Consider the following 13061-nt stretch of genomic DNA (forward strand, 5'->3'; position numbering starts at 1 on the left):
TGAACAATTGAAGGTAATTTACTGAAAATTAGAAAAATGTTTCATAGAAAATAAAAATGCATTTAATTATTACAGTGATATTGTTGTAGTGGGTAAATAAAATTTAAGCACAGGCACATTTCACTGTTAATTACTGGTTTCAAGGAGGTACGTGCAGTAGAGAAGCAAAAGATATAGGCAGTACTGCAGTGTGATTTTCCGGTAGGGCTGGGAAGAATCATTTGCTCCGCCGTAGCGTAGACGCCGTGAGTGCAACCACGGGGAAGCAGGTCAGGTGATTGCTGTAGGGGTTGCAGCAATCACCTGACATGCTTCCCTGTGGCTCCACCCATGGCATCAATGTCACGGGGGAGCACACATCAGAGGTCACTTACGTCTAGTTGACTCAGCTGTACTGCCGCTAGGTGAGCTACCAAAATTAAGGCCGCGAGCTACCAGTAGCTCATGAGCTACAGGTTGGAGTCCACTGGTCTAGTGTGTACGCGGCATAAGTATGACAGAAGGGACTGGATTTGGATCACTAGTAAGCAAAGATTTTGTCACAGGGTACATCAGGTCGTATTATACATGTATTTTATATGCTAATTTCAAAAATGGTCTTAGAATCTTTCTATCTCCCATAGTTTTAAAGTTACATCCCCTTCATATACAAGCGTGGTTAATAAATAAGGTAACAAGACCTCTCATTGCATAAATTTATACAACTTGTACATATATGTAAAATCAACAGTATGACCTTAGTACAAATTATTTTTCCACATGGCCTCTACACTTGTCTAAGCATTTGTTCCAACAGTACACCAAGGCATCTATCCCGGCATACAAGAAATCAGTGTCAAGCACCTGAAGCCAGAACATGAATGCTTGCTGAAGTTCACCATCAGTTTCAAATCACCTTCCACGCTGGTGCTTCTTCAATGGTCCAAAGAAATGGTTAAGAAGGGTTCAGACTAATAAAGAGTTGATTATAAACAGAGGATTGGTGTTATTTGTCGATTCTTCTAAAGTTAGCTTGAAAGCTGTGCTTCTCCACAATGGAAATAAGTTTCCATCAGTACCACTAGCTCATGATTCTGATATGAGGATAAGAATAAACAGCGCTCTGGATCTCTTGTCAGGAAGCCTGTTGTGATAACCCTAGCAGCTCCACCACAATAGAGGTATCCCACCTCTACATAGACATAAATCAGAAATACATTGGTGCTGCGCTCTGGGTTATGCTATCTGGGTGGTGTGTGGCGAAGTTCCTAAAAGTTCCTTAATGCCAATCTATAGGTAAAATGTTCTTTAGCAACCGAACAACCACTAATGTCTCAAAAAAGTTCTTATCCCTACTCGGGAGATGTCTATAATTATGTCCACAATGTTTGATCAGATCTCATGGGAACCCATCCTACAGATTTTAGCAAGACATTTATTTTGAGACTATACTATATAAGAACACACATCACACAGATTATTAAGACATTCTTCCAAGACGCCTCATGTTGGATTGTCATGAGATCTGATCAAACATTGTGGACATAATTATAGACATCTCCCGATTAGCATAACCCAGAGCGCAGCACCAATGTATTCATGATTCTGATATGAAAGAAACAAATGAGAGTATGAAACTCCTGCTGGATAAAATCAAGTATGAATAATACAAATGGAATGTCTGTGGTGACTTAAAAAGTCATTGCTCTTTTGCTTGGACTAAAACTTGGTTTCATAAAGTACTGTTATTTTTGTTGTGAGTGAGACAGCAGAGACCAGATAAATAATTATCCTCAGAAGCAGTGGCCAAAGCGAACATCACTAACCCCAGGAAAGAATGATGTTGTCAGTACACCACTTGTTGATCCGGAAATAGTATATCTACCTCAACTCCATATAAAGCTTGGTCTAATGAATTATTAAAGCAATGGTTCAAAGTGGACTTGGATTTACATACTTAAAAAAAAAGCCAGAGGATCAGTGATACAAAGATCAAAGAGGGGATCGTTATAGGACCTCAAATAAGAGAACTGATTAAAAATTAGAACTTCTATGGTCATTTGAATCAGGCTGATAAAGCTACCTGGGAGTCTTTCAAATGTATTTTCCTTAACTTTTTAGGGAAACATAAAGCAGACAACTACTGAGAAATAGTGGATAATCTTTTAAAATCTCACAAGACCATGGGAGGTAACATGTTTCTGAAAACATATCTTCCCAGCAAATCTTAGAGCAGTCAGTGATGAATATGGCGAACAGTTCCACCAGGATATTTCCATAATGGAAAAGCAGTATCAGGGAAAGTGGATAAGTGGAGTATCCAAGTATGCTTGCTGACTATTGTTGGGATGTTCCAGAGACAAAATACAGCAGAAATTCCTATACTTCTACATTTTAAGGGGCCTATTCATCAAAACATAATTATCACTTGTGATAATTATAGTTTGAACTCGCTGCGAGTTCAAACACAGTTTAGGGGGCATTCATCATGCCTCATGCCTGAAACTATCACTTCCGATAAGCTGCTGTTTCTACAAAGACAGTTTTTCGTAAGTGACAGACTTTTTTGCCGCTCCTCTTCAGTTTTCACTGCCAGGCTGTAAAGCGAGTCTAAACTGGAGCAGGTGAAGAGAACCTGCCTCCCTCCCCTCACCTATGTGCCCGCACACCCACTCGCCCGAAAACACCTGCCCACCCAAGCACTCCTGCACGAGCACACCTGCCCAGCAAAGCCCGCCCGCAAAGCTGCTGCTGCAGCCGCCTCTGTACGCCCCTGCCCCAGCGGCTATAGTGGAGCGGGGATGATGGACGGAGCCCCGGCAGTGAACACAGTCATGCAGCCTGCGGGGGCGCCCTCAGGCATAATACAGTGGAGCATCGAGCAGCAGCTAGGAGGACCACCCACCCTCATCCTCTGCTAAGCTTCTTTCGCTGCCGGAGACTGTGCCCCAACCCCCTACTCTCTCACCTGCAGCAGCATGTTGGTCCTCTGCCCTCTCCTAGCCCAGGGTCACAGGAAAATTGCTCTAGGAGCCGGGAGGGAGCATCAGGCAGGTATGAGCATGATGCGCCATACCACGTGGGCGCGTCCGGCGACGCGGGGTCCGGTCCTTGTCAGCGGCTTTGTGGGAGGAGGGGCACTCTGCCCCAAACCTCCCACAGTCTCCCCCTCTTTTCCTTTTGTGGTCCCCACAAAGACCGGGTGGCACGACCATTCGAAATTGGGGTCTGCGAACCGTGGTGGCTGCACTCCCAGGGTGGACCTCCGGACTGGAGCCTCGGGTGACGGAATGGCTGGCTCGGCCGGTGGTGGGATGTCCTAGGGTCCGGCCTGCGGTGTTCACGTCGCCAGTGCTTCCAGTAGGGGTGGTTAGGCACTGGCCGGTTCCTCTGCGACGACAGAGGGGTTGGATGCCTGGGCAGGAGGTCCCTTCACTCTCCTGTCCGCCCTCTTCGTTCAAGAAATGCACGCTGCCTCTCATGCCAATTGATTACTTCCTCACACTTCCGCCTCCAAGATTTTGCTCGCGCTGCTCCCCACCTTTGGAACTCTTTCCCGCTTCTCATCTCCCATCAGACTCTCCACCTCTCTTCAATCCTTCAAACGGCTCTCAAGACCCACTATTTCATCAAATCCTTCCAGCTCTCATCTTAACTTGCTGCTCCTTCCTCTCTGCCTACCCCATCTGTGTCACCCGTTTGTCTGTCCCTCCCCCTTAGAATGTAAGCTCCTATGAGCAGGGCCCTCTACCCTCTTGTGCTTCTCCTTACTCTACCTTCATCTACTTCTTACTCTCTACCAGGTCACCTAACACTTGGTTGCTTTGCATAATAGCTTATCTGGGTGTTATGGATCTTAAGATCTTAATTTTCACCTACTTTTGTAGAAATTAAGTGATGATGAATAGATGAATAGATCCCTAGGAGTGAGTTAATCATTTACTATGTATGTATTGTTAATAAACATAATATTGTAAACTTTAATTGGGTGTCACCAAAATCCTTACGTGATAGAGGCATTCTAATACAATGTTTGAATTCAGCACATAAAATACTATTAGATTCACCCATATTCACTCTTGTGACAAAAAGTAAGAAACATTACGGTGTAATCATTCAAGGCACTGTACCTCACCTAAAGTCAGGTGCAAAGAAACATTTACTGACATAACCCAAACAAAAAAGTAGCATGGGTAATTATTATATTTCTATGTAATTTCATGTTATTTCAGGTAATTTACCATGGATAGCCTTTATCCTGTTTGTGGTGATTGCTATGGTACTTTATCATAAGGGAAACTTCTTCTCACGTACCATTCTCTCCAGTAGAAGTTACCTTGGGTTTGGTAAACACCATTGCATTGGTTGACAGCACTGCCCCAAACCTCTGACAGCAGGAACCATAGCCAGCTAGCAATTGGATTTTAGTCAATAGCCAATAGTTCTGCACTACTGTATATTATGTTATATTCTATATATATGCATTTTCACAAAGACAAAATTCAATTGGGCTCATCCAAGCCATCTATCCATATGACAAAACCAACAATCCCTGCCAACCTAGGACATTAGTGGAACATAAAATTTTTACTTGAGACAAAACACCTGACAAAAGATTTAATCAACAACTTCTCAGTGTGAGCTACTTTATGCGGGGACTGTGTGGACGTGGGTATATGAATTGTCATACTATACAATTTCTGTGTAACAGTTGGATATTTTTATCTTTATTTGTTATATTGGAGATTATTCATACATGGTTTGTTACTCCCATTAACATATCATGTGCAGTGCACAATTGTGAATAGGATGGGCCAGTCTGTTGTATAGGAATAAAATATCTTGCCAAGTAGGACGTCCTCCCTAATTCCTTGCAGCATACCTCATCCCTACTGTGCTATTTGCTGAACTTGGTATGTGCCAGCCAGTCAGCTCTGTGTTCATTTTTACAAAGCCGGGGAATTCACAGTCTAATCCCCAGGCAAACAGCCTTCAGCTCAGGTCACCGACAGCAGAAATATTTCCAAGATGTATAATCTGAGTGTGGGCTGGATGCATAGTAAGGTCAGACGGGGGATGTTAAACAAGATCAGAGAACAATCTAGCAGCAAAAAAACAAATAAAATTATAATAAGGTAAAATCAGTGAACAATAATATAGTCACTCTCGGAGCAGCTCAGGTCTTTCATTTTGTTTGTACACCTTTCCCTTTGGTTGAATTTCAGCAACCTGCAGGGTGTTCTTTCAGTAAATAAAGCAAACCAGGCTTACTGCTCTAGGCTGATTTCCAAGCCTTCTAAAATTCGCTACGGGATCCAAAAATTCTAAACTATCCTCCCACACCTCAAAATGTAAAAAATAAATAAATAAAATAGTGGAAGAATATTACACCTTTGTTTGCTAAGCAATTACAGATACAACACAGTACGATCATTTGTCTCCCTCATCTACGGTTTTCACTTACTGGACAGACAAACCAGTTTCACCACTGAGTGATTTGTTTTTAAGGAAAACAATTTACTGCACTGATACATTTAAATGTCATTTACAACATTAATATTATTATTTATTAACAGTTACTTATATGACACACCCATATTCTACAGCTCTTTATAGAGAATATGTAGTCAGTCCCTGCCCCGTGGAGCTTACAGTCTAAATTCTCTAACACTGGTTAAGTTTTTTTTGTCAGAGTTGAATTAACATACGAGTATATTTTTGGATTGTGGGAGGCAACCTCCGCAAACACAGGGAGAACATACAAACTCCACCGGTAGAGCCTAACCACTATGCCAACCGTGCTGCCAAATAAATGATGCTCATTGCATCACTCCCCTAGTCACAAACAGGCTTCAATTTATTTAGAAGTCTGTAAATGTATTTAAGCTATTTTCCTACTATTAAAATTGACTTCTTGTGCTATGTAAAGGCAACTTTAATTTCAATATACTGTAAAAATATTGATATGCTGTCAGTCTGTTTAATGCTCCCAAAGGGAGCAAAAGGGTTCCAGGCAGCCGCGGTCCAGCTGGCCTGGGGTCGCGCCACGACCCCCTCCCCGCGGCTGCCGCTGCATGTGTACGGGCGATCGGCTGTGCAGCACACCCGACGCGATATGTCTGTGAACAACGTCGTTGTCAGACATATCTCTGGTACACACTGGCTGACAGGCACCAGATAGCCGATCAAATGATCGGCCAATATATCGGTCAGTGTGTACCCAGCTTAAGAAATGCAATTGATAGAGATGTTATAGAGAGGTTTTTAGCTTAATGATTGCTCTGTGAGATATTGCTATAGTGAAACCATTGCAGTACCGTAATAAAGCAATCAAAAAGCACAGCCATAACAATAAAACCACCTGCCTAATATTGTATACAGTGCCGGCTCGAGGCAAGTTCGACCAGTGCGGTCGAACGGGGGCGCCACCCTATAGAGGGCGCACCCCTCCCAGCCATTCCCAATTTCAGCGGAACAGTCCCGTTGGGCACCTCCACCGCCGCCGCAGCTGTGCCGGCCCCAGAGAAGAATGGATGCCGCGCGCATAGCTGGGGGCAGTCCAGCTACTGACGTAATGCTGGGCTCCCCCGCAGCCTGGCGTTAAATGGGAGACTCGCCGATGCATGGACTCCACAAGACCTCTAAAGGTGTCCTGTAGTATCTGGCACCAAGATGTTAGCAGCAGATCTTTTAAGTCCTGTAAGTTGCGAGGTGGGACCTCTATGGCTCGGACTTGGTTTTCCATCATATCCCACAGATGTTCGATCAGATTGAGATTGGAGGCCAATTCAACACCTTAAACTTTGTTATGTTTCCCAAACCATTCCTGAGCAACCTTTGCAGTGTGTAAGGGAGCATTATGCTGCTGAAAGAGACTACAGTCGGGAAGCCGACGGTCGGCATTTCGACTACATACCCTCCATACGGTACATAGCTAGTATCCTGGTCTTTTAGTTTTGTATTTGGTTTGAGTTAGGAACTTAACACTTTATTTAATATATATATATATATATATATATATATATATACAGTCAGGTGCGATAAATATTGGGACAATGACAGAATTTTCATATTTTGGCCCCTATTCACCACGACAATGGCTTTGAAATGAAACAAATACGATGTGCTTTAACTGCAGACCTTCAGATTTCATTTGAGGGTAATTACATCCAAATCAGGTGAACGGTGTAGCAATTACAACGGTTTCTATATGTGCCTCCCACTTTTTAAGGGGCCAAAAGTAATGGGACAAACTAAACAATCCTAAATCTAACTTTCACTTTTTAATACTTTGTTGCAAATCCTTTGCAGGCAATTACAGCCTGAAGTCTGGAACGCATAGACATCACCAGACACTGGGTTTCATCCCTGGTGATGCTCTGCCAGGCCTCTACTGCAAATGTCTTCAGTTCCTGCTTGATCTTGGGGCATTTTCCCTTCAGTTTTGTCTTCATCAAGTGAAATGCATGCTCAATCGGATTCAGGTCAGGGGATTGACTTGGCCATTGCATAACATTCCACTTTTTAGCCTTAAAAAACTCTTTGGTTGCTTTTGCAGTATGCTTCGGGTGATTGTCCATCTGCACTGTGAAGCGCCGTCCAATGATTTCTGAAGCATTTGACTGAATATGAGCATATAATATTGCCCGAAACACTTCAGAATTAATTCTGCTGCTTTTGTCAGCAGTCACATCATCAATAAATACAAGGGAACCAGTTCCATTGGCAGCCGTACATGCCCACGCCATGACACTACCACCACCATGCTTCACTGATGAGGTGGTATGTTTTGGATCATGAGCAGTTCCTTTCCTTCTCCATACTCTTCTCTTCCCATCACTCTGGTACAAGTTGATCTTTGTCTCATCTGTCCATAGGATGTTGTTCCAGAACTGTAATGGCTTTTTTAGATGTTGTTTGGCAAACTCTAATCTGGTCTTCCTGTTTTAGTGGCTCACCAATGGTTTACATCTTGTGGTGAACCCTCTATATTCACTCTTGTGAAGTCTTCTCTTGAATGTTGACTTTGACACATATACAACTACCTCCTGGAGAGTGTTCTTGATTTGGCCAACTGTTGTGAAGGGGTTTTTCGTCACTAGGGAAATAATTCTTCTGTCATCCACCACAGTTGTTTTCCGTGGTCTTCCGGGTCTTTGGGTGTTGCTGAGCTCTCCGGTGCGTTCTTTCTTTTTAAGAATGTTCCAAACTAATGTTTTTGCTATCTCTCTGATGGGTTTGTTTTGATTTTTCAGCCGAATGATGGCTTGCTTCACTGATAGTGGCAGCTCTTTGGATCTCATATTGAGAGTCGACAGCAACTGATTCCAAATGCAAATGTCACACCTAGAATCAACTCCAGACCTTTTATCTGCTTAATTGATAATGAAATAAATAAATGGAATAGCCCACACCTGTCCATGAAATAGCTTTTGAGTTGATAGTCCCATTACCTTAAAAAGTGGGAGGCACATATAGAAACCGTTGTAATTCCTACACCGTTCACCTAATTTGGATGTAATTACCCTCAAATTAAATCTGAAAGTCTGCAGTTAAAGCACATCTTGTTTGTTTCATTTCAAAGCCATTGTGGTGGTGAATAGAGGCCAAAATATGAAAATTCTGTCAATGTCCCAATATTTATGTACCTGACTGTGTATATATATATATATATATATATATATATATATATTGCTGTAATTATTCCAGCCCATGGTGCTCTCCAGATAATAGATTTTGAACTATGTAAACGTAAGTACTAAAGGAACCATACTATCTATAATTAGGGCAATCAATTCACCCAGTTAGGATAATAATTTTCACTTTTTGTCCTTTTAGATATATACATACATCTTGATTACATCACGTCAGATACAGAGATTTAAATTCCCAACTCTGCAGATATGTCCTGTGCATTAAGTGATAGAACAGGAACTTTGATCAGCAGATACATACAATGTAATTTCTGGTTGTAGCATCTATGATACACAAAGATGAATGAAGCAGAGAAGCAGAGGTTATTTATCAGAATCAGTATACGTGTGTGTACAGAATATTGTTATTATGTTTTCTCTCTCCGGTGCAGAATGAGTTTTGAGTAAAACTACTGTTATTTGTGTCATTCTTCCACAACACTAATCAGCATAGAAAGTAGTGTTATTTTACACTGTTCTTGCATAGCAGTAATAATACTTAATTTTACTTACATCTTTTCCAAGGACTCTTAGTTCAAACTGTGTCTCTTTGAAATGTATCTTTGTAATTCTAGGCCTATAAAATAATCAAATTTAATAATAAGTTGTTACGGAAATAAGAGCAGCAACAACAATAATACATGTAAAACCAAATAAAATCTAAAATCATATTATTTGGTTCTGGCTCCAAGACACATTCTGTACTTTGACCTCAATCATTTAAAAAGATGCTTTGAGAACACACGTGTTTAATTGAATTGTTGGCAAGCAACTCCTGAGGTACTTTGCTGGTTTGTGTCTAGAATTCTTGGAGTAGGGTTGAGCAACAGGCACTGCCAGCAGCAAGTTACATAACTAATGATCTTGATGTTGAAATTCTGCTGCTATCTCCCTGTGCAAATAGCTACATTCCATTCTTCATGTAAATGTTCAAGGCACGTAGTATAAACAATGAGACAAATAGTGCAGATACAGTATGTATAAAGTAAACCTTCAGCTGCTTTATTAACCTTTGTACACAAATTATAGTTTTGTGCACCCGCTGACAAGAGTAATGTGCTTGCAAAAATGGGGCCTCTTAATGTATTTGCAAAGCACAAGCAGTTAATATGTACCTATTGCCTACAATCGATGAAGGTAGTCATTTTGTAGCCTGAACCAGCATCCGTGAGAATGCAGCCTATCAACTCTGTCTTAACAAGTTAGCAGTGAACTGAAAGGCTGAATATTAGTCCACTACACAAAATGGCTGCCTTCATTGTATTTAGGTGACAAGTACACTGCAATAAAACTATTAAAATCATGCACCTTTCAATTACTATAAACTTACCAGAAGTATTTCCCCACATGTTTTTTATTTTTGTATACAACCAGCCCAACAGGGGTGAGGCCTAAAAAATATTCAGAGCTGTTTTCTCCCTGGAAGAAAGAATAACGTGGTTAATTCAATGACTGCTCATTAAAAGCCAAAAGATGACAGCAACACAAAGTTGGTCAGAAAAAGTTGGTCGGAAAATGGGCATATGTGCTTCCGCATTGCGGGCAGGAAGAAGATTAACATACTTGCCCGAATGCATCTGGCGGTGTGTCAGACCCCTATCCATATTCATGTCATCATCACCAGCGCGCACTTTTACCAGCCTATATTAGGTGCAAATGATCCGCCTGGAAACAGGCATATTCAGGCCTACATCTAGTTCTACATAGTCCACAGTACCACAAATACATCCTCATTGACCTTTGTCTATGAGAGAGTGCCCTGTTACAGCCCACTAACGCCTCTTCAGTCATAAGTGTACATGCAATTGAAATGTGTATGAATCTGTATAGGTCATACTTGTTCGCCAACAGTTCAATAACAGCTGTTGTTTGAAAACGTGCACGATATGCTCCGCAAACAGGGCGTACGGTCAACTCAACATTAGGATCAAATTCTCTCAAATACAATATAGAAATATGCATCCAGTGGCACCTCAGCTCTACTTCAGTCTGAGACAGCCATGCCCCAGAAGTTCCAGATTACCCACACGACAAGTGATAGTGCCTGAAACTGGTAAGGGAGCTTAGTTACTCCTGTGAAACAGATTTCATCAGAAATATTGCATCAGGATTATTGCTGGTCAGTGTCACATATTCTTGTTCTGAGGGAATATCACCATTCAGTACTTATTAATCAGTAATTATTAAGATCAGGTGGGTCCCAGTGATAATATCAAGGCTACCATTGGCATGTGCATCTGGGAATCAATGATCATTGCCGCTCCAGACAAACAGATGCACCATTATCGGTAAACACCACGCTAAGCTGAACTGCCAGTACACTGATTGTGGTACACACAGTACAATAAAAATGCACAATATGAACGATAACGATATCGGCCATATTGTTATCGTTCAGATCGTTAATTTTTTAATGCCCAACGACCAGCGATGAGCGGGCACGTATGGCATGCAGGCCACCCTGGTCGATATCGACCAGGTTACATAGGGACCCGCGATTGTTGATCATGGGTCGCAAACCCGACATTGGTGGTGTGCTGGATGAACAATAACGATCATCCAGCATACCGGGAAGGTGCAGGATGATCAGTCAGCGATATCGTTATCGCTGACTGATCGTACCGTGTGTACGCACCATAAGATTGCCACTCGGTAAGCAAACGCTAATTGTATTAGTAATGATCAGCGGCGCTACCACTGATTTATGTTCTCAGCTGAGAAAATGGGGCTAGTGTTATCCACACAATGTGCTAGATCCTGTGTATGAGATATTATGTTCACAGCTGCAGTCTCTAATTAACATACATCAATTATTTGCATGTTAATTTACGCTGACTTAACTTTATTATAAAGACAGCTAATTACTTTTATTGTTACTGAACTTCTACATGGAGTCTTCCGGGAGATTTTTGGGACAGAGCAACTGAACTTGTTCAATTATTAGTATAATTAGCTCTTATTGGTGATCCAAAAGGTTTTTATATTCTGGGAATACATTGGAATTCTCAATTAATAATAATAATATAGAAATATAGAAATATATATAACGTGCGGCTCACACCCCTGCCATGATCGGCGCTCAGCTCCGATCGGGCAGTGCTTACTTTATTTAAAGCTGGCAACGCTGGTCTCTGAAGCAATCATAAGCCAGCGTTCCCAGTGATGTAGCGTGCGGGTGACATAATGACGTCACGTCTGGATCTAATTAGATCCAGTCAGCGGGAGCGTGTACGCGGGACGGTAGGAGTGGAAGACAGCGTGGAATGGAGCATTGCCCAGCGGCCATCGTGAAGAAAGGTAAGTACTGCACATGTGAGTGGGGCTTGTTCTATACTGGGAGGGGGCACAGCATAAAGGGCTCTGCATAAGGGGCATTACTGGGGGCTCTGCATAAGGGGCATTACTGGGGGCTCTGCAAGAGGGGCACTACTAAGGACATTACTGGGGGCTCTGCATTAGGCGCATTACTGGGGGCACAACATAAGGGGCATTACCGTGGACACTGCATAAGGGGCATTACTAGGGACATTACTGGGGGCTCTGCATAAGGGGCACTAGTAGGGGCATTACTGGGGGTACTACCAGGGGCATTACTGGGGGCACAACATAAGGGGCATTACTGGGGTACTGCATAAGGTGCACTACTAGGGAAATTACTGGGGGCTCTACATAAGGGGCATTACTGGGGGCTTTGCATAAGGGGCATTACTGGGGGCACTACTAGCGACATTAGTGGGGGCTCGGCATTAGGGGCATTACTTGGGGCATTACTGGGGGCTCTGCATAAGGGGCACTACTAGGGGCATTACTGGGGGCACTACATAAGGGGCACTACTAGGGACATTACTATGGCACTGCATAATGGGCACTACTAGGGCAAAAGAAAATACATAAGTGCATATTTTTTACAGCGCCGTAACAGTGCGGTAATGTGCCCTGTGCCGGCTCTGCCCCTAAACCAGTGACATCATGATGACCGCTGGCTCTGGGAAGTAGAGCACTGCCCGTTGACGCCCCAGGCAGTTCTACAGGCTGCTGGATGCTCCAGGTGGCGTTGCAGTAGTGCTAATGGCTGCAGGCTGCTGTTCTTTTGCACCCTTCAAGCCACATGCAGGTATTGTGGGGTAGAGACAGTGCGGCACACAGGTCCCTACGCAACGGCACAGTTTGCACACCCCAAGTTACGGCCCTGCTCTTTTTACACTACTCTTTGCCTAGCCCTATGGAAACAACCCTTTTCCCAGTTTGGTGAAGCATTTGCATCCTCTACTTTAAAGATAGCTGACTGTGAGTTGTGCCAGTACCCCCTTCTATTTTGTAGTCCCTCTCTCATTTTGTTAACAGTGAGTGCTGGGATTCATAGGAGCTAAAGAGACAGGATACGGTCAT

General features: G+C 42.8%; 1 protein-coding gene across 1 annotated transcript in view; it reads right to left on the reverse strand.

Annotated features, from left to right (window-relative positions):
* EPB41L4A (erythrocyte membrane protein band 4.1 like 4A) overlaps positions 1 to 13061 on the reverse strand; it is a 258913-nt gene that overhangs the window by 80789 nt on the left and 165063 nt on the right. Inside the window, exons 8-9 of the mRNA XM_088477685.1 lie at positions 10003 to 10091; positions 9186 to 9249 (exon numbers count right to left, since the gene is read on the reverse strand). Coding sequence (XP_088333811.1) covers positions 9186 to 9249; positions 10003 to 10091 — 153 coding nt within the window. The remainder of the gene's footprint in view (positions 1 to 9185; positions 9250 to 10002; positions 10092 to 13061) is intronic.

Source organism: Taudactylus pleione, unplaced genomic scaffold (genome assembly GCF_031769625.1).
Source record: "Taudactylus pleione unplaced genomic scaffold, aTauple2 ptg000202l, whole genome shotgun sequence".
NCBI classification, from domain to species: Eukaryota; Metazoa; Chordata; class Amphibia; order Anura; family Myobatrachidae; genus Taudactylus; species Taudactylus pleione.